Source organism: Triturus cristatus, chromosome 10 (genome assembly GCF_964204655.1).
Source record: "Triturus cristatus chromosome 10, aTriCri1.1, whole genome shotgun sequence".
NCBI lineage: Eukaryota > Metazoa > Chordata > Amphibia > Caudata > Salamandridae > Triturus > Triturus cristatus.
In genome coordinates, this window is record NC_140593.1 from 588,471,249 (window position 1) to 588,491,665 (window position 20,417).

The 20,417-nt window shown below is 45.0% G+C and overlaps 1 protein-coding gene across 3 annotated transcripts in view; it reads left to right on the plus strand.

Moving 5' to 3' along the window:
- SNX29 (sorting nexin 29) overlaps positions 1-20,417 on the plus strand; it is a 1,557,993-nt gene that overhangs the window by 222,620 nt on the left and 1,314,956 nt on the right. For all 3 annotated transcript variants that reach the window (XM_085632108.1, XM_085632106.1, XM_085632107.1), the window contains exons 8-9: positions 2,832-3,201; positions 5,073-5,179. In XM_085632108.1, the coding sequence (XP_085488234.1) occupies positions 2,832-3,201; positions 5,073-5,179 (477 nt within the window). The remainder of the gene's footprint in view (positions 1-2,831; positions 3,202-5,072; positions 5,180-20,417) is intronic.

The following is a 20,417-nucleotide window of genomic DNA, read 5'->3' on the forward strand; positions in this document are numbered from 1 at the left end:
TGATGTTGAGGTTGTGCAGGTGTGCGATGGCCGCGAGGGGGCTCATGTAGACGTTGAAGAGGGTGGGGCTCACCGAGGATCCTTGAGGGACGCCGCAGATGACTTCGGTGGCCTCTGACTTGTACGGTGGTAGGCGGACTCTCTGTGTTCTTCCGTCGCGGAAGGAGACGATCCATTCCAGTGCCTTCTCCTGGATTCCGACATTGCTGAGGCGCTGCACTAGGGTGCGGTGGCAGACAGTGTCGAATGCCGCGGAGAGGTCTAGGAGGATGAGGGCCGCTGTTTCTCCGTTGTCCATCAGGGCCCGGATGTCGTCGGTGGCGGCGATGAGGGCGGTCTCGGTGCTGTGGTTGGCTCGGAAGCCAGACTGTGAGGGGTCGAGGGATCCATTCGTCTCGAGGAAGGCGGCAAGCTGTCTGTTAACGGTCTTCTCGATGACTTTTGCAGGAAACGGGAGGAGTGAGATGGGGCGGTAGTTCTTGAGTTCGGTGGGGTCCGCTGTAGGTTTCTTGAGTAGAGCGCTGAGTTCGGCGTGCTTCCAGCTCTCAGGGAAGGTGGCGGTGTTGAAGGAGGTGTTGATAATGTCCCGCAGGTGGGGTGCGATGACAGCGTTGGCCTTGTTGAAGACGTGGTGAGGGCAGGGGTCGGTCGGAGATCCGGAGTGGACGGAGTTCATCATGCGGATGGTGTCTTCGGTGGTGGTCGGAGTCCAGGCGCGGAGGGTGGTGGTGGGCGGCGTTGCTGTGGTCGTGGCGAGCGTCGGTTGAATGCTGAAGCTGTTGTGTATGTCCGCGATCTTGTTGTGGAAGTAGGGGGCGAGGGAGTTGCAGAGGTCTTGCGATAATAGTGAACGTTATTTTTCTTTATCATGCTGAGTACAGCTTTAGTTCCGAATGCCAGTGTAGTGCATGTACAGCAGAAGGAAGCAATGCAAAAAAATACCCCATTACTGTTCTAATTGGCGTTGGTTGCTGATTTTCACATTTTTAGGTGTTTCAAGATGTTCATTTAGCTCCCGATTATATCTAGTTTGCACCCTTCTGATATGTGCAGGTGCGCTTCCTCGGTGGGTGCGCCTTGCAACAAACAGGACCATAGGACTGGGCACCGATTGCAACAATAATACACACTCTCCAAAGGGAAGGCTGCCGAGAGTGCTGTGGTGAAAGATGGGAGTGGTAGTTCTCAAGCTACCTTTTGGTCTCTCTTTGAAAGCAGACCCGGCATGCCTATGCAAGGCTGGGCTAGGTTGCCCTCCCAAGTGTAGGGTGGGGGGGAGGTGGTGTTGTAAGTTTCTGACTTCACCCTACTGCGGGGTAGTAAGCTCTCTTGGGGTCCCAGAGACCCTCATTGTATCTTCCCATATGGCTGTATGGGGTGCCTTAACTGTGCCCCACTTTGAGTGGTGGACAGTTAGTGTACTGCTCAGACCCCTTTTGCCCCTGGGTTCACATCAGCAATAAAGCACAAGTTCGGAGGTAAAAAAGCGGTCCCTTTTTCTATGCGGATATGTCGCCTTGCATAGGAGGATACACACCATTCACGTTGCTTAAGCATAAAATGTTCAACTGCTCAGTAGGTATTACTATAGGGCCCCCATAAGCACGTGCGTCCTCTTCTGCAGTAAATAAGTGTGTCAAGGTGCAGACATTGGGTGAAAGTGCCCGCTGTGCCCCCAGGGCATTTGTGTAACTCGGACCATGGATATTCACTCATAATAATGTATTGTGCGAGGCTGAAGGGGTTATTATATGCATCCGAGGGCCACTTGCCCAGTACACAGCACCACATCCTAGGGCCTGTAACTCACCACACTGCACTGTATCACCCAGCACACTAGACTGTAACCTAGAAACACTAACCCACTGCACTAAACAGTATCCAAGGGACAGCTCATCATTACATTATATTGTGGGGACATTAAAGTGCAACATTCCCCTTACTGTCACAACAGTAACTCCCCTACATTGGACTGAAATATTTGGGCATTATTCCACGGCGTTTTACCCTATCACAAGTACCACAGTGGATGTTATGGGCACAAACCCTACCACAGTGCCGTGCAGTTCAGGGATAGGATCTCATCCCATGCCTCTGCATCAGAGTGACATGAAGCCTCTGCCTTATAAAGCATGCTAGAGGAATCCGTCTACCACGCTGCACTGCAAGGAATGCTGGGAAACATGCTGCTGATACTGGTTCAATGCTTGTCTTGTTTGCGGCTCGGTAGGTATATCATCAGGGAATGAATTCATTTGTGGGTTGGAGAGTTGGACGGCACGGCCTGAACTTCTCTGCACTTTTCCACTTTGTATATTTTAATTGTGCAGTAGTGCAAAAAGGAAATGTTTAGCCGGGAGTTGCATTACCTGCTGTTATTGAGTGCTACAAGTGGGACTGTTAGCATCTATTTTTTGGTACAACCTTGTTGAATGTCAGTATACACCCCACGTTCATCACAGGGCCAGTGCTGGTACTTGTGGGCTTCTGTGGCTCCCCTGTGACTGCTGTTAGATGAGAATGTATGCAGCCAAACCAAAGCAAGGGGTTGGGTAGGGTTGGGTTGGATTGGGTTGAATTGGGGACTGCATGGCTTTCTATATAATGGTAACCATGGAAAGCCCAAAGAAAAAATGTGTAGACGTACATTCGCACTCAATACCCACAAAATTCCCAAAGGCCTTGTCAGACAACTACTTTTTTTCTCATTAAAATAAATACAAAGAATCGACTTCCTGTTGTACTCCCCAGCCACTTTAATGTAAGAATGAATTATTTTTGCCTCGTAATTACTCTGTGTTAAAATGTTCTCTTTAAAATGCACCCTGCAGGAGAAACGAAGTGCCCGAGAAAAGAGTGGAAGAAGAAGAAAGTGGTGTCGAACATTATCTCCTTCGATGCCGACGAGGAGGACAATGAGCCGAACAGCGCGGACGTTCCGAGGGGAAACGTGTGTTCCAGAGAGAGCTCCGAGGAGTCCTCGTGCGCGCTGCCCTCGTCGGAGGTCACGTGCGCGCTCAACTCTCTGGGCAGTGACGGCAGCATCCATCTGTGGAAGGACCATTCCCTGTGTTTTAATGGGGAATTTTATGATGGAAAAATGGACTTGAAAAGTATTGACGACGAAGACGACGAGGAGGATCCATGTGAAAAATCAATGGCGTTCCAAGGCATGAGTGCTGCTGAAAGAGTTTCCGAAGAGTGAGTTGTGATCTCTTACCCTTAATTATGTGGTAAGCTCTTGCTGTGTCACCTGCAGACCAAACAGCAGTGTTCTGCATGGCTTGCTCAACCTTGCACAGAAATTTAAAATAACGTGGTAGAATAAGCTCCAGGCAGGGAAGATTTATCAAGAGGCAAAACATGGTCAGGCACGAGACCCACGCACTTTGTTTTGGGGCTCTGCGAGCCAGGCTGTATTGGAGTATGCACTTAAAGCCCCGCCCACTCTCCGCCCATATTTGTCATTGGCTTGTGTCATTGTCCTTCTTAAATGCTGGTATCTGATTTGTTATTAGGATTGCCTCCTTAGTACCTCCTTGTCTTCATTTGTAACCCTCCCATGAGGACTGGCCCTTTTACTTCGGTTGTTACATGATACGTCTTCTTTACTCTGTAAGCACTATTTTCTTTGAGTTTCTCTTACTGCAGGAGGGTCTCTCGTGCGGTGTTGTGACCACTGGCTTGTTTATTTAACTCGTAGCAAATGGTGAGCTCTTCAGAGGCCATGGGAGACAGAATGGGGAAACTCAGCAATGCCTTCAAGCATTTGCAATGTAATAGATCTCGCATTCGCGAGAGTTTAAGCTATTGGCATTGTAAATGACAGTGCCTTTTATTTATGTTTGAAAAGCCAAAACATAAATTAAAGGCATTGTCATTTACAATGCCAATAGCTCAATCTCGCGTAAATGCGAGACCTATTGCATTGCAGATGCTTGTTGCAAATGTTGCTTGAAGAGGGATCCTCGAATCATCTGGCAGGAGTAACTTTGGTTCATGATGTGTAGATTGTGGGTTAAGTGTTTAATTTAGCTGGTCTCTAGCTCCAAAAGTACAGCAGAGCAGAATCACATCAGCCATGAGGTGAAAAAGGTGCAGAGAACAACATGGCTGGTCCAGTTGAGACTTGATTAGAAGAAACAAGGGTGTAATGGGGACTGGTGGTGGGGTCACGACATGACAACAGGAAAGACCCTGCAGTTGGATTTATACACTTCACATATTTACCTTACACATGTATATGATATAGCACTTATTTGTAAATCCAGGAAGGGGAATATGAAGGAATTCCCCCAGAATGACACATTTGTCAAAGTGGCGACTCTGAGATTACAGCCAGGTGTCTAGGTTGTGAGGTCAGCACCTTTAAGCCTGGATCACAGCTCCTCACAAATACTTGCAAACGTAAAGGCTCTTTTTTAAAACCTTTTTTTTTTTTTACCATATTGAAGATTTCTGAGCAGATAGGTCAAAGAGCCATTGGGCCATCCAGCTAAAAGACCGTAATTCTTAACTGTTGAGCTGTTTTTATAGTGACACTTGTTTAACAGAGGTCCGTCCCTAAGACTTCATCTTTCCTGGAATGTATCTGTTTCCAGATCTTTCTATGAGAGGTGGCATGTTTTCACTCTTTAATTTCAGTCACAATGTAGGAACGCTTATTCTTGTGCCTAGAAGACTGATTTGAAATCTTAAGTTACCCTCAACTGAGTAAGCGAGAAACCTGACTTCCTTACTTGATATACTTCTGGGATACTCACTTTGTTCCCTGTACCTTAGCTTTATTACTAGCAACAAATAATGCTGATTGGCATTTGTCAAATCATAAAATCAGGCAAAATGCTGATATCAGACTTAGCATAAATAGATGGACATTTATATTTGCAGACTGTTTTTTTATGATGGAAGCTAATGATCTTGCTTTTTTTAAACAGTATGTTTCCCGTATGTTATTGGCCAATCTGAATATTTTCCATTAAAATGTAAACACACCTACACAAATAATACAGTGAATAAAATAATTGTTTTTCTCTATAAATTCTAAACTGCCTTTCCTATTTCTGCTTCAGGCGAGGGAGTGTACCCCAAATGTCAAGTTGGTCTCCTCTTCAGGTCCTGAACGATGATTCAAATATTTTATTTCCTGTTGCCGCACCCGTGTCTTATCCACAATCTGGTATGTACATTTAAAGAATAAAAAAAACAACCATAGGCAAATTTGAACAAATGCATGTGTACAGAATTTAGAGTTAGATGAAAAAGTAAAAAAGCGAAAACTGAGCTACGGTTATCTTTGTGCGCACCGTTTTCATACATATGTATGCATATTTAGTAAAATATATGTGCAATTAATGACAAGTAGGACATTATTCCTTATACCTAATTGTGTATACATTACACACTCTGCGTTGGTGACTGTAGATTTAGTCGATTGTAGACTTCCTTAGGAAAATGTTTTTGGATTTGCAAATGAAATTGGTGGTGGTTGTTTAACCAGCACATCAATTGGCAGGCACTTGATCCGACCAGCTCAGATTCTTAATTTTAAATGTTATGCAGATGAGTCAATAGGTAACAAAGTTATTTTTGAATCATCTTAAGTTCCACAGAAATTTTACTTTCTGCTGAACAGAATTACACCAACCTTTGCAAGAGCTTGAACTTTTCGGGGAGTATGCCTTTCTTTTTAGCTTGGCCTAAATATGTTCAGTAGGTTTCAAGATATTTGTGAAACAAAAAAGTGTCAGGCATGCTTTGTAAGGTTAAACTTGTGCATTTGCTGACAGTTAATTTGAGAATTATCAATGAATCCGGCTCCTCGGAGGATCTGAGAGTCAAATTGTAGAAAGAAAAAAAAATCTAATCTGATTGTGCTTGGTAACATTTCTTCCAGTCCTCCATTTTGGTACCTACTGACCCCAGACAAATCTGTGGATCTGAGCAAGTAAATTGATTGGATGTGACTGGAAAAACCTCTGCACTACTCCTTTGAACAATCATCCCAGAGCCCTAAAATCTCCTTACTGTTCCTATGTACTACCTATTCCTGAACCCTAAAAATCCATTACAACCCTACATAATCTTAAAAAAATGAATAACATAAAACCATATTGTAGTTTATTTTTCTAAAATGAATTAGTTGTGGCCTATTTATAAATTTAAATTTAACTATGTATAATTATTATTTACTTAATTACTTATATTTAATTTTAGTTTAAATTAGTATTCCCTTTTTAAGTGAAGTAGCCTTAGCTATATATATGTCTATAGGTTAGTATATATATTTATGCCATGATAGTGAAAATGAATATGGCCCAATAACTTGTGTTATTTAGAGCAACTAGACTAATAAATCCACATTCGCATGTTTATTACGAGAGTGGAAAGGTCAAATTCAAGTTTATTACCATAGTGCAGCAAAATTGATATGAGAAAAACATGTTTTTACTGTCTCACAGATTGCATGTTACAATTGCTTTACACAACGAAACAACTCTCCTAATAGTCATATCTGTTTAGTGTGATTTTACCCTGATACACAAATGTAACCCTCTGTTTCGCCGTTTTGGTTAAATACCTTTTGGTAAAACAAATAAACATGAAAAATGCTATGGCGTAAACCATGTACGCAAATGCACAAATAATAATGTGCTTTTCCTTATAGTTGTTGATGGATGGGAGGAGCATCATCTCTCACTCGAATCTTCAACTCTCATGTGTCATGGTCCCTTCCCTCACTCAATAATGGTACTAATTAGCATATTACACTCTGAACTTCTGCATATGTGTGTGTGTGTGTTTGTGTGCATGTATGTGTATATACACAGACACACATATATATACATATATATACACACACACACACATTGAAAAAACCAAAGGTTACAGGGGCATTATAGTTAGGCACAGATTTCCCTCGTATAGAACCAGTGAAATTTAGCAGTTATAGTTAGTTGTCCTAACTATAACTTATGCCCACACAATGCACTGCTTATGACCACACATATTACATTACTCATGACATAGTCAGTAACATCAATGATGACATCTCAAATGACATCACTGATGACATCGTCCAGTGATTGGGAGTGTTTTTGAAAGGTTTGAAAGTGAAGCATATATACTAAGTTAGTACAAAAGTTAAATTAGTATACTTTGTGTACTTACTAATAAGTGATACTATTTCTAATGTATATTATGTGAGTGGTTGTGTGCATCTGTGTGCGAGTGACTGGATGTGTGAGTGGCTGTGTCGGTGAATAAGTGGGTGTGTGAGTAGATTTGTGGGTGAGTCACCATGTGAGTGGCTGTATTAGTGAGTGGGTGTCAGTGGATCTATGGGTCAGTGAGTGGCTGTATGAGTGGATGACTGAGTGACTGAATGGCTCTATGAGTGAGTGATAGGGTGCATAAGTGTCTGCATGGGTGAGTGAGTAGCTGTTTGAATTAGTGTTTGGTTAAGTGAGTTGATGTGTGTGAGTGGCTGTATTGGAGAGTGAGTATCTGTGTGAATGGCTGTATGAGTGAGTGAGCATATGTGGGGGTCGTTGTATGGATGTGTGCATGGGTGTATAAGTGGTTGGTTATGTGGGTGTGTGAGAGCTTGTATAGCCGAGTAAGTGGCTGTGTTGTGAAACTGTATGGGTGAGTGAGTGGGTGTACTGGTGAGTGAGTGGGTGTGTGAATAGCTGTATGGGTGAGTGTGTGGCTGTGAGAGTGGCAGTGTGAGTGGCTGTATGGGGGAATGACTGGGTGTATTAGTTGCTGTATCGGTGGTGAGTCAGTGGTTGTCTGAGTGCCTGTAATATGAGTGAGTTATTCAGTTACTGGATTTATGGGTGTGTGTGGGTGTGTACGCTAGTACCTGTATGGGTGAGTGACTGCATGTGTGAGTGGCTGTATGGGTTTATGACTGGGTCAGTGCATAATTTGAGCCTGTGGTTTCCAGTGCTCGGCACTGGCACTTAATTGTTTAAGTTAATCAGAGATGAGTAGAACAATAGTTATTTAATAATTCAATATACAATAAAACAATACCTGCAGTTCAAGCCATTTTTTTCTAGTTTTGGGGGCCTCAAGTAGTCTGAATATGCAAACATATACACAGGTACTGCCATTTGCAGCGCTGGCATGGGGAATGGGTGGTGCAAGCTGCAGTGACCTCCTGATAAGGGTCCTGGCACTGACTTTGTTTTAGAAATTAAGCACTGGACTGGGTGTGTTAGTTACTTTATGAATGAGTGAGTGGGTACATGAGTGGGTGACTGGTTGTATGAGTTGCTGTGTGGGTGAGTGAGTGGTTGTGTGAGTGGCTGTATAAGTGAGAGAGTGGGTATATGAGTTTCTCTATAGCTGAGCGAGTGGTTGTGTGAGTACTTGTATGGGTCTGTGATTGGGTATGAGTGGTTGTGTGAGTAGGTATATGAGAGGTTGTATAGGAGTGTGAGTGGTTCTGTGGATGTTGTTATCAGTGATGTAATTTGAGATGTCATCAGTGATGTCACTGAGCATGTCTTGAGTGATATAATATGTGAGGTCATAAGCAGTGCATTGCGGTATGTAAGTTATAGTTAGCTCAAGTAACTGTAACTGCTGAATTTCACTGGTTTTGTACGAGTGAAATCTGAGCCCAACTTTTATGTCCCTGTAACCTTTAGTTTTTTCAGTGAATTTCTAAGGTGTTTTTTTTTTTTTTTTGAAACCGTTTATTACAATCTCAAATATATACAGGTATGGGCCTACAACCTTCCGGCCGGCCGCTAAAATGACAGATATAAATGACATATATACAATAAGGCACTTGGCGTTACAGAGACGCTAAAGCAGGAGGTATCAACCACGTGGGCCACATGACTCTGAGCCCACAATACGGTTTCGTTTTATACAACACAACAACATAAAATCACACCCGCAAGGCAACCCGAGAGCGAAAGTGACAACATGGGGGACCCCAACCATACACTAAAATCGAAGGAGGGGAAGGGGAATAGGTCCGGGACTGGGAAAACACTGTGCCCGGGATTGAGGGAGGGGGTCATCTAGGGGGACGGAGCTGGTGAAGCGGGAGGCAACAATGGCGGCTCGCAAATACCCCCGCGGTAGGCGTTCCAGGGGCCCCACACCTTCAGCCACGCCCCAGGCTTACCCCGCGCCACATACACCACCTTCTCTCGGAACATGCACCAATCCATGTGTTCTTTCCAGGCCGACACTGCCGGGGGCCTCTGGGATCCCCACAGTTGAGCGATGTCACGTTTAGCAATCATATAACCCAGCGTCACCCATCGCGTCTGCGGAACCGAGTAGTCGGTCGGTTCCCACACATTCAGCAGGCATCTCCTCGCTTCAGGCACCAGCACGACATGCGTAACCGCTCGCAGGACCTCATGCACACCACGCCAGAATCGCTCCACCCTCGGACATTCCCACAGAATATGTAAAAAAGTCGCCAATGCACCGCACCCACGCTTACACAGTCCATCCTCGGCATAGCCCATACGCAGAAGCCCTGGCCCCGTCATGTACACCCGGTGAAGTATCTTAAGCTGGACGAAGCGAAGGCGAGCCGGGATGGCCACCTTCTTCGGGGAGGCCACCGCGGAAATCCAGTCCTCGTCGTCCAGCTCCAACCCATCGGCAACCCAAGCCTCGCGGAGCCCAGTCAGTAAGCCCGAGCGGTCATTAATCAACTTCTTGTAGATGAGGGAGATCGTGCTGTCCGGAACGTGGCCATCTAGCACTCTATCCTCCAGTGGGGAGGACTCCGGGATGGCGGCCACGTCTGGGAAGACAGAACCCAGTGCGTGACGGACCTGCAGGTATCGAAAGTATTCACTGCCCTGCAGCTGAAACTCCGCCTGCAGTGTCTCGAATGTTTTGAATCCTCCCCTCGTCCAGAGGTCCCCCACTGTACTAATGCCTATCGTGTCCCACCTATCGAAGCCCTTCGAGGTCCATAGGGAGCCCAACCTCTCAGACGCATACAACGGTGACGCCCGGGTCAAACGGTCCTTCCATCCCATAGCTGCATTGGCCGCGTGCCATACTCGCACCATGACACGCGTGGGTCCCGTCAGGCGGGAATCGGGCACGCTAGTGTAGAGCGCTCGATTGTAATCGCCACCGGGCAGGAGCATCTTGTCCATTTCAAATGCCGGGTTTAAGGCGGGCCCGTAAAGGCCGTGATTAATTGCAGCTAGTTGGGAGGCCCAGTAATACCGCTTAATATCCGGGAGGGCAATCCCTCCGTCATACCACGGGAGCGTCAACTTTGCCAGGACGAGTCAGTCTCCTCAAGAAAGGGGGGGGCCGACAATCCAGTTCAAGGGGTCCAGGGGGGAGCGACCACCGCTCCGCAGGACGGACCGCAGCTGGCGGACCGGCAGGGCACCCCAGCGAGACCACACCACCGCACACCGCCCCGCAACCCAACCTCGCCTGGCAGCAAGGAGGGCGCAAAAGCGAAAGTGAAAGTGCGGGGCACGCGAGTCACCCAGCCTTGCCCGCCGCTGTTGTTCACTTTGTGTCCGGATCGCCCCACAACTCCAGTACGGGGGGCCGGTGTGGAGAAGGCCGCAAACCTCAATCGATGCTCCTGCCGGTGTCCGAGGTCCGATTTAAAAACGGAAAACGGGCGTCACCTCTGCTCGGGCTCACAAATACAGTCCCCTCATCTGGGACAGGATTCTGTCAGGATTTATGCAGGAGGTCGCGGAGGTCCTCGGGAGCCTCGCACCTACGCGGCCATCTTGGTTGCGCGCTAGGCTCCTCCCCCTTCTAAGGTGTTTTACATTTTATTTCTTACCTGTAACCTTTGAGAGTGAAGGTGTGAGTGAGAGCATGAGTGTCTCACTGGATGTGTGAGTGGGGGCATGCATGTCTGAGTGGGGCTGTGAATTAGTGTGACAGTGTCTGAGTGGGTTTGGAAGTGCCTCCATGAGTGTGTCAGTCGGTCTATGAGTAAGTGCATGAGGTTCCAAGTGGTTCTGTGACTGGGTGCTTGAGTCTTTGAGTGGATCTGTGAGTTGGTGTGTGGGTCTGTGAGTCAGTGCATGAGTCTGAGTAGGTCTGTGAGGGGAGAGAGTATTAGTGATTTTGTAACTGGTTGCATGAGTGTATGGGTCTGTGAGTGGGTGTAATCTGAGTTTGTCTTTGAATGGTGCACGCTTGTCTGAATAGGTGTGTGAATAGCTGGGAGAGTGTCTGAGTTGTTCTGTGAGTGGGTTCTGCTAGTTTTCTGCTTGGTTTCTGACTTTTATTTCCTCGCTTCTAACATTTATTTTGCATCTTTCTTCTCATTGATGATCTCTATTTTAACTCTTTCTGCTTGTTTCTGACCTTAATGCTGCCTCTTGCTGCTTGTTTCTGACCTCTATGTTGCCTCTTTCTGCTAGTTTCTGACCTTTATTTAGCCTCTCTCTGCTTTTTGTTGACCTTTAATTTACCTCTTTTTTGCTCATTTCTCACCTTTATCTTGCCTCTTTCTGTTGTTGCTGACCTCTACTCTGCCTGTTTCTTCTCACTGTTGCCCTTTATTCTGCCTCTTTCTGCTTGTTTCTGACCTTTATACTGCCTCTTACTGCTCGTTTCTGACCAAAATAATAAAGAACTAAAACAGGAACTGTTAGAAACAATCCATCGGGTGAAGCAGCAAAGCACAGTTTTGTAACACGCGATGGCTGACGATGTTAGGCACCAGGCAGCTACTCCTCTGAATAGCATTGGGTAGGAACCTCCAGACAAACCAAGAGGAAAGCTATAGGCAGCCAAGAAACCAAGACTAATAAGGAGTACTTACCACAACATAGAAGGGCGTAAATCCTAAAATAGGAGCCAGGGGGGGGGCTCAGTCCTGGTTCTTACTCGCGCTGACAAGGTTGCAGAGTGCTATTAGGCACGTTGACCGGAGGCCCCCCCCCTTTTTTTATTTTTGCAGTTTTATATTACGTGAACTCGACCCAAAAATATTGGAGTGCCTTACATAGGCATCAGTCACATTACACAAGGACAAGGACACATTCAGTTTTGGTAGGCAGGGTGAGATTAAGTGATTTGCCCAGAATCACAGGATGTTGAGCTGATGCTAGACTCAAACCTGTTTCCCCAGGCCTAAAGTCAGAAGCTCTGGCCGTCACGCCACATCATCTTCAAGCATGAAGCTGCACCTGCTTCTCCTGTACGTTGTTGAATGGGGGAGGGAGTCCCTGAGGTCCTGACAGTCCAGAAGTGAGCCTGCAAAGTTTTCCACGCTGCTAGCTTTGAGAGCACTATTAGTCGTGTTAACCAGAGGCCCCCGCCCCCTTGAGGCAAGAAACTGCACTTCCTGGCATGCTAATGAATGGTGTAGTGAGTCCCCCGAGTGTCTGACAGTCCAGAGGGACAGCACTCCACCAAGTGAGTGTACTGTTTCCCCGCTCATGCCCCAGGGACCTGGCACGCCCGGGGGCTGAACAGTAGAGAAGCATGGGTGTCTGCGCTTTGTTTTCTTTTCTGCAAAAGTCGCTGCTCCAGATGATTTTAAAAAAAAAAAAAACATTTGTCCTTGCGGTGCCCCTCTGGTCCCCCAAAGAGCCCTATGTGGTCAGTTTTTTCCGACCCTGCCCCCTTCTCTTTTTTTAAAAAGTGTTTTAGCGGTTTCGGCTCATGCCGAGTTCCAAGATGGCTGCCAATGCTTCCTGGTTTGAAGTGTTGGCAGCCAATCAGTTTTCAGCACAAGATCAGAGGGTTCACGTAGCGTTCACGTCCCTATAAATATAAATTTGGATTTCAGTTAAAATCTAACTACTGAATGGATTTAAACCAAATCACAGAAAGACACTTCCCTGAGTCAATATCTACGTTTCTGCCAAATTTGGTGTAATTCCGTTCAACCGTTTGGGCATTAGCCTTGACTAAAGTTCCTAAGGGAATGAATATGGGTAAAATGTGTTTTGCCCCCGCTTAATGAATCGCCCCGAAACGTTCAAGACAGCAATTGAAGTGAGTGTCAAACTAGTTTTGAAAATTTCGTTAGGATTCCTCAAACTACATCAACGTTATTGGCATAAACAAAACGCTCTTCTTACGGAAACTAGGTCCTAACTATAACTACCTACTGGCGACCCCCACTATGTAATATATATACAGGGCTTTAAGTGGGCCGGGTCCCGTCCGTTCTAAGAGACAGGTGCTGAGATGGGTCCCAATCGGGCTCTCCCTTTTTGCCCTCACCCTTAGGGTGAAAAAAAATCTTAACTCTGCAGCAGTAACACCCTTCACTTCCTTTCATGTAACTTCACAGAGACTCGTTATAGGTCCTTCATAGTCTCCTCATTTCAGAACTGAAGCATTTTCAGTATTATATACAACCAAGCCAATGTTGGGGCTTATTTATCTTATGCAACTAACAACCATAGTCCTGGCTTGTTGTAAGTATGTTACTTGCTGTATTATATATCTGGATGCAATGACAGAAACAGCAAAATACCAGTCGGGCAGCACACTATTCTAAGCACAGGTTTTTAACTTGGGTGTTTTAAAGCCAGGCCCTTAACTACATAGGCCACGCGCCTTTGAGAGACCCCAGTTTTTTCATCCCACTTAAAGCTATGTGTGTGTGTGTCTGCGTTGTTAAGGTTAGGGGACTTATACAAACTTACTTGTGAAGTAAAAAACGGAAAACTTTCCTGCTATGTAAAGGCAGCTGATGTAAATAAAAATGAACTCGAAGTAATAATGACATACCTTCTAGAATCCAAATGGGGTCAATTCAGCATATGCCTGAAATCATGCCATGTGCCGTTTGGAGTCAACAGGTTCATGTGAGATGTTTGGATTCCCCAATAAAAAATAAAATGGCAAAAAATAAATAAAATATGAATCCCTGATATGTCAAGTGAGTGGGACTTTCCCCAAACGTAGTAGGCTTACAGTTTTGCATCCAGAAACGGGCAAAGAATTACTTAATTGATAGCACTTACCAGCATCAAAAACACAGACAGCGAGACGCAGGGAGTAATTAAATGCATTTTTTACACACTGTTTACCTGCGTTAATGAGATTCCTATATGGCACAACTGGCCGTAACGGGCACCGGGCAATCCCCCGGTGCGCCACATGGTTGGGGGCCGGTTTTGGGCCCCTGGGGGCCGTTTTTGTTACAGGGCCGTTTTTGCAGCATAGCTGCAACATCGGCCCTGTAACCAGTGCTTTAAATGGGCCAGTACTCACCGGTACTGAGTACCGGCGCTTCTAAATTTCGGGCACTAGAGTACCGGAACTTCTCTTTGTCCAAAGAGAGTACCGGTACTCATGGGGCCGTAAACCAAGCTCAGTGAAATTGGCATTAACAAAAATAAGCGCTTCACAGCTGACAATGAGTGGGTCCGTTTTCGTGAAGCACTCTGATCGAGTGCTAATCTCTCCTTATAATGTGCTAATTGAGCGGCGGACTGTGGCATTCATTCTGTGCTGGCAGGAAGTTTGGGAGGGGCCCGAGTCACACTGTCATTACAGACACAGTGTCCACTCTGTGGAGACAATAGCACAGTAGCTGTGTGGGCAGGGCCTGATAACATGCATATCTCCTGACTGTCGGAAAATCGAAGAGAAGGCTTCCTGCTGGCATAGCAGAGTACAGAAGCACTTGTTTGGAGCCAGAGCTAGGAGGAAGGTGGTGACAGTGACGCTGTAGCACAGCAGGTGGGAATCAAGGTCTATTAATGTGGGCATCAGCTAATTATGCCGAGATTCTTCTTGTGTTAATGGACAGGAAATGTCTCATTCAAAAGTAATTATCTTTTTTTCTAAAACAAATATACGCTATCTAATTTTGTGTAAGTGGAATGTTCTGGTTTCAGAATGCATACAGTACTATTTCACGTGTAGTGTGTATGCCCTAGAGGATGCTAAGGAATGCTGGCTATTCATGCACAATGTGTATTTTTGGTGTTCAGCCTGCACAGAGTAAGATCATGCCCTTGTCTTACTATGAAAGCTGTTTGATATTGAGTAGAGATGAGGGCTGGTCGCCGAGTTGCTGGCTGTGCGAACAGAAGAACTTGATCTTCACCATTTGAGCTCATTGTGTGATTCTGGGCAACTTGCTTTAGATAACTGTGCCCCAACTCTTAAGTGAAGCTTAAAAATGGGCTAGGCATATGTACAAGCACTGTGCTTGAACACATCTTTACTTAGCGTTTGTAGTTAACTATTTGTGAGTTTCAGTAATTGCTGGGTATTGTCACAGTGGTTTGCAGGCTTCCAGATGTATTTTCCAGGTTCTTTCAAGTTGTGCATGAGTTTATTGCATATGGCGAACCACAAATGGGTGTTGTTGTTGCATTATTGTGGTTTTCCATTCACTCCATACGTGTATGTGTTGGTGTTCGTATACAGCTATGTTGCAGGTGTAGTGTTAGTCATCCTATCTTACACTGCAGCTTAGCCCTCCAAGATATGGGAAGACGTGGCTGCTCTTTCCTATGAGTGTTTTGCACGGGATTGCCTTCTGTATTATTCTCCTGGGGGTCGCGACCCAATAGACTTTCATTTGTGTCTACATTGACCTTTTAACGGCTCCTCCCATTGGAATGTGAAGCGCGTAGCAATGGGGAATGAGCTGGAATTGGGTGACATTGTTTTTGTGCTGTTGGCTGCAGAATCAGGGCTGTCTAAAAGTTGCCCCCAGGACAGGGGCTCACTTAACAGATATGGGAACCCTGTATATAAACCAGCTTTGGCCACATCTGCAGATCTGGCTTCAATGTACCAAGGCTTATAAACGCAGACAGTCACAAAGGCTATTTACATGCATTGCACACTTACATGCATTGCACACTTACATGCATTGCACACTTACACGCTGCTTATGACATTACAGTTTGTCTTATGTGCTTTGCCAATGTTAGGAAAAAAGTATCAACTAGCATTGGCAAACCAAATAGGTTCCACTGTAGTGACCTATTGGCTTTGTCAAAGTTTTTTTGCCACATAGTGCAGCATCCCAGATGCGGCGCAAAGTGGCTAAGGTTTTTTTAAAAACTTTAATGGGGCACCTTGTATGATTTTGTAGAAGTGCCCGCCACAGCATGTGATCGCCTACAAAATTATGCAGTCGTTCTTTTTTTAGGGTTCGCGCAGGCGAGAGCCCTTTTGTCCGGGGTTTGAAAATGGACCCTGGAATCGCACACACTCGTGCGCGTGCTTTTCCTTTTGGGTTCCGCTATTGAGCTTTGTGTGTGTGTCTTTTTTAAACGGAGCTTTCGCGATCGCTTTTTTTTTTTGCCTGAAAATAGATTGGATGAGAGGCAATATAATGAAACAGGTAAACCAAGTAAACAAAATATTACAGCACAAATCAAGTCACATATCAATGTTTTGTATCTTCCGTCTTTTATTTTCCTTGTTGTATTTCATAAAAACAGCCAGCCAACGTGTTTCGCCCAAACATGGGCTTCTTCAGGGCAAGAAAGTATGAATGTAGGATGTGTCTTCTGACAAGCAAGTCAACGAGCAATAGGACATAGATTCTGTCAAACTAAAGTATGATGAGATGACGCTCAATGAGGCAAGAGTGTTCGATCAATGTCTGTTTACCGGGCTAGACACGGGACGCCGCTTACAGAGACGGCTCCGGATGGCCTTTTGGATGCGGCCAATACCGACATTCGATTATTTTTTACACAGACATTTTCAAGTATATATTTACGTTCTACAAGCTGCAGAACGTTTGAGGTGGGCAATATTGCACATTGCTAGTGACTGATTCTGGTGGTGCAGTCTCCTTTGACCCGGCTGCTTCCAATCTTTTTCTACATTTTTTTTTGCCTGCCTGACCCTGGTTACCTCTCAGATATCCGGCGATGCCACAGACCTCAGCGTGACCCTCAAGCACAGCCATTTCCCATAAGAAGCAGCTTGCACCTCTCTTCAGGGATTTCCAATATTTAACAGAATAGCTGCGCTGCGTGTCTGGAACCGTCAGTTCTCCGGTGAGCTCAGGGTTACCCTTCCACTAAACGCTGCAATACCTTCAATGCCATCATAGAGGGGTGCTTATAGAGATGCTACTAGACTCGTCCCTGGTGAGTTTTAAATGCCGAGGCGCCGTTACCAGCGCACAGTTGTTAGATATGCCCTGGTGGTACTTGACCCTCAGGCGGCAGAAGCTGCACTTGCGCGACTTGGAGAGGATATCAGAGTTGCCGTAGCGGCAAACTAAGATGAAGCTCATGATGCCATTTCACCTATACTTTTATATATGGGTTTGCATTGGCACCCGGCATAGTATTTTTTCTTCTTTTCAGCTCAACATGCACCAGATAGATGCAGGGTTACAGCGCCGTGAGCTGGCGGAGAAGTCTTGGAAATATCCATAGGGTTTGCCTGAGTGGCCCTGTTCCAGACTGTAGTCTGCTTGAATTAAACTGTCTCTTGGCTTAGGGGCTTCTAGCCCTTCCCTGGGATCGCTTTCCGGGGACCTTTGCATTTTTGCTGACACTTAACCCCGTGATAGTTGCAAGCGATAATTGGATACACTGGCATCGAACCAGGAAGGTTGGTACTAGAGTTAGTGTCTCACCGACTCCATGAAGCTGCAAATTTGCCTCGTGAAATGCACGACACCTTCAGCCATTTCTGACTTTTAAAGAATAGCTTTGTGGGACTTGTAGTTGTACGTTTTCCGATACAACTATGGGCTTAAAATCTCTACTGCGTAAATGTTGTTGATATAAACAAAAAGAGCAGAACCAGTGGAAGGTGTGTAACGTGATACGAGGCCTCATTGTCAGCAGTGTTGACTCATCAGATTTTTGGATGTATCTACTCACCCTTCAAATTCATAGGATGCTAAACCATCGTAGATACGGAAACTTTAGCGGGACTTCAAGGTTTAGAGAGCTGTCCTGTAACCAAATGTGGTAGGTTGCTAAAGCTTCCATGACACCAAAGTAACTGAAATGTCAAAACGACCCTTCCATTGCCCCGTGACTCTATTAAGTCTCCCAAAACGTGTTTCCTGTAAGCGAAATATCTTGAGAAGAATTTTCTTTTCGTGTCAGAGCGTTTAAGGCTTGCATTATTTTTCAAATTATGTGTTGTTCTTTGCAAATTTAAATGCTAATTGTGATATTCTTGTCTTCAGCCCTGTTGTTTTGTCTATACTTTAAAACATGACCTGCCATTTTATGCGGATTATTTCACAATGGCCCTTGATGTTGTACGGTGAAATTGAGTATTGCTTTCTGCTAAACAAATCCCTATGGACTCCTTTGCAGTTACAGTTTCTGTGAATTTGTGCCCTAACGTTATCTCAATGATACTGAATATTGTTTTCCAACGTGCTACTCGCATCACTATGAGTTACGATCCTTAAACTGCTGAAGTACATTTGTTACTGCAGTCTGTTACATAGTTGAGGCACACAGCAGACCTAAAAATGGTGCATATTTGCGCAGTCTCCTATTTGACACAAGATAAGAACAAGCATTTGCAATGCAATAGGTCTCACATTATTAAAGTTTGAGCTATTGGCATTGCTAAATAATACAACATCAATAGCTCAAGCTTTAATAATGCGAGAACTATTGCATTGCAAATGCTTGTTCTTTTTAGTTAGTGATCCGGGTTGGATTGGTAACTGAAAATAAAATAAAAGTGCAAAAGTGTTTTTTTCTTTTAAAGCAAGCAGGAGTGGGGGAGAATGGAAGCAACATAGAGAAGGACAGTGGAACCGACAAAGCAACAGAGAGAGGGTGTGGCTTAATGGCTAGAGCGGCCAACTTTGAAGCAGAGGAACCCGGTTCGAGTCTTGGCGAGAGACTCAAGCATCCTGTGATTCTGAAAAAATCACTTAATCTCCCTGTGCCTGAAACTGAATTTGTCTGTCTGTAATGCAGCGGTGCTCATGTAAAGCGCTCTGATACCTTCGGGTCAAGTTTCCGCTATAAAAAACTCCAAAATAATAATAATAATAATGTAAGCTCTTCTAAAACGTATGTACTAAATGCCCTGGGTGCGTGCACAAATGTCACTGTGTGTGTTCTTGCATGAGTGAGTGTTGTCTGCAGTGTCCAGCACTGCAGATATATAGTTTGAAACCCGACAAGCCCTGTATTACCACACTCTGCCCACGAAGCTCATGTGAAAGGGTGCGCTTGTAGCTAGTGCAAGGCCACTCTCTCTTCAGTGCAGATCTACTTTCTCAGCAGTGTTTCAACACAATTGTATTTTGTTTTTTACAGGCCGTTTTGGGTTAATGGAGGGGCTCTGGGAAGGGTAGAGGTGGGTGAACCAACAAATTAACAAGGTGAGCCCAATCCGAGCCGAACTAGGAAGTCTGGCTTGGCCTTAAAAGCTCATACAAGTCGAGCCCTGAAAACATTACCATTGAAATAAAAGTGTATTTGTTTCATGTGGAAGCATTTCACCTTGGAGCATAAGCTTGTATTACAGCATTGAGAGGAGTTTGTGCTCCCACCATGAGGACAATGCCATTAGTGATCTAGGAAACAAGTCACTATTCAGGTGTATATCGTATATGGCCTATTTTAATTTCATGAATTAAGCAACATTATAGTGTATTAAATCTAACACAAGATGTGATTGTACCGCACACATCTAGAACTTGTGCATTTGAATATACTATCATATGCGCTAACAAACAAAATGGAGGCTTGGTGAGATAAAATATTTGTCTGCTATCACACAATTTGGTCAGGTGGGGAAGCTGGGATTGATCCCAGAATTTCTGGTATCACATTGTGCAATTGAGCCTCTAGATGGCTTCATCTTTCTTTCTCTCCTGTATTGCAATTGAGCTCACTATTTTGTCTTTATTCTTTGCACATGAGGTTAGAGTTTGGTTAGCAGGCACATGCACTATCACAGTTCAGTTTATTTTTGGCTTGAGGGTGCAAGAGAGCCTGGAACAGAGCTAGGCCCAGGCATCCTAGCTCAAGCTTTCAGCAGCTTGCCCTACTCCAGAAGGAGCGAATCAAACTTTACAGCAGGTAAGGAGCTTTGAGTCAAAGCTCTGCCGCATAGGAGGGGCTGGGTGATGTCTGCTAAGTGGCAATGAGATAAGAGGGTTAACCATAGTTAAACCTTTCCAAAAAATGTTAAGAAAAATATCTTGTGCAAGTCATATGTGATCTATGTGTTGCATCATGAGAAGCCCACTTTAATGATAAATGTACCCTTTTGTACTTATAAGGGAAATGGAATAATCAAAATATACCAGTAATGCTTTCGTATCATTATGCACATCTGCACACCAATTAAATCTCAATCACATTAAATGTGTGCCCCTGGCCGGATCCCTTTGCACTGCCCATAGCCCCGCTCCTAGTCTACGTCTCAATTTGGTAAGTACCTGCACTTATTTTTTTCCTTTTAAAGCACTGCCTGTAACAAAATAGGGCGAAAACCGGCCC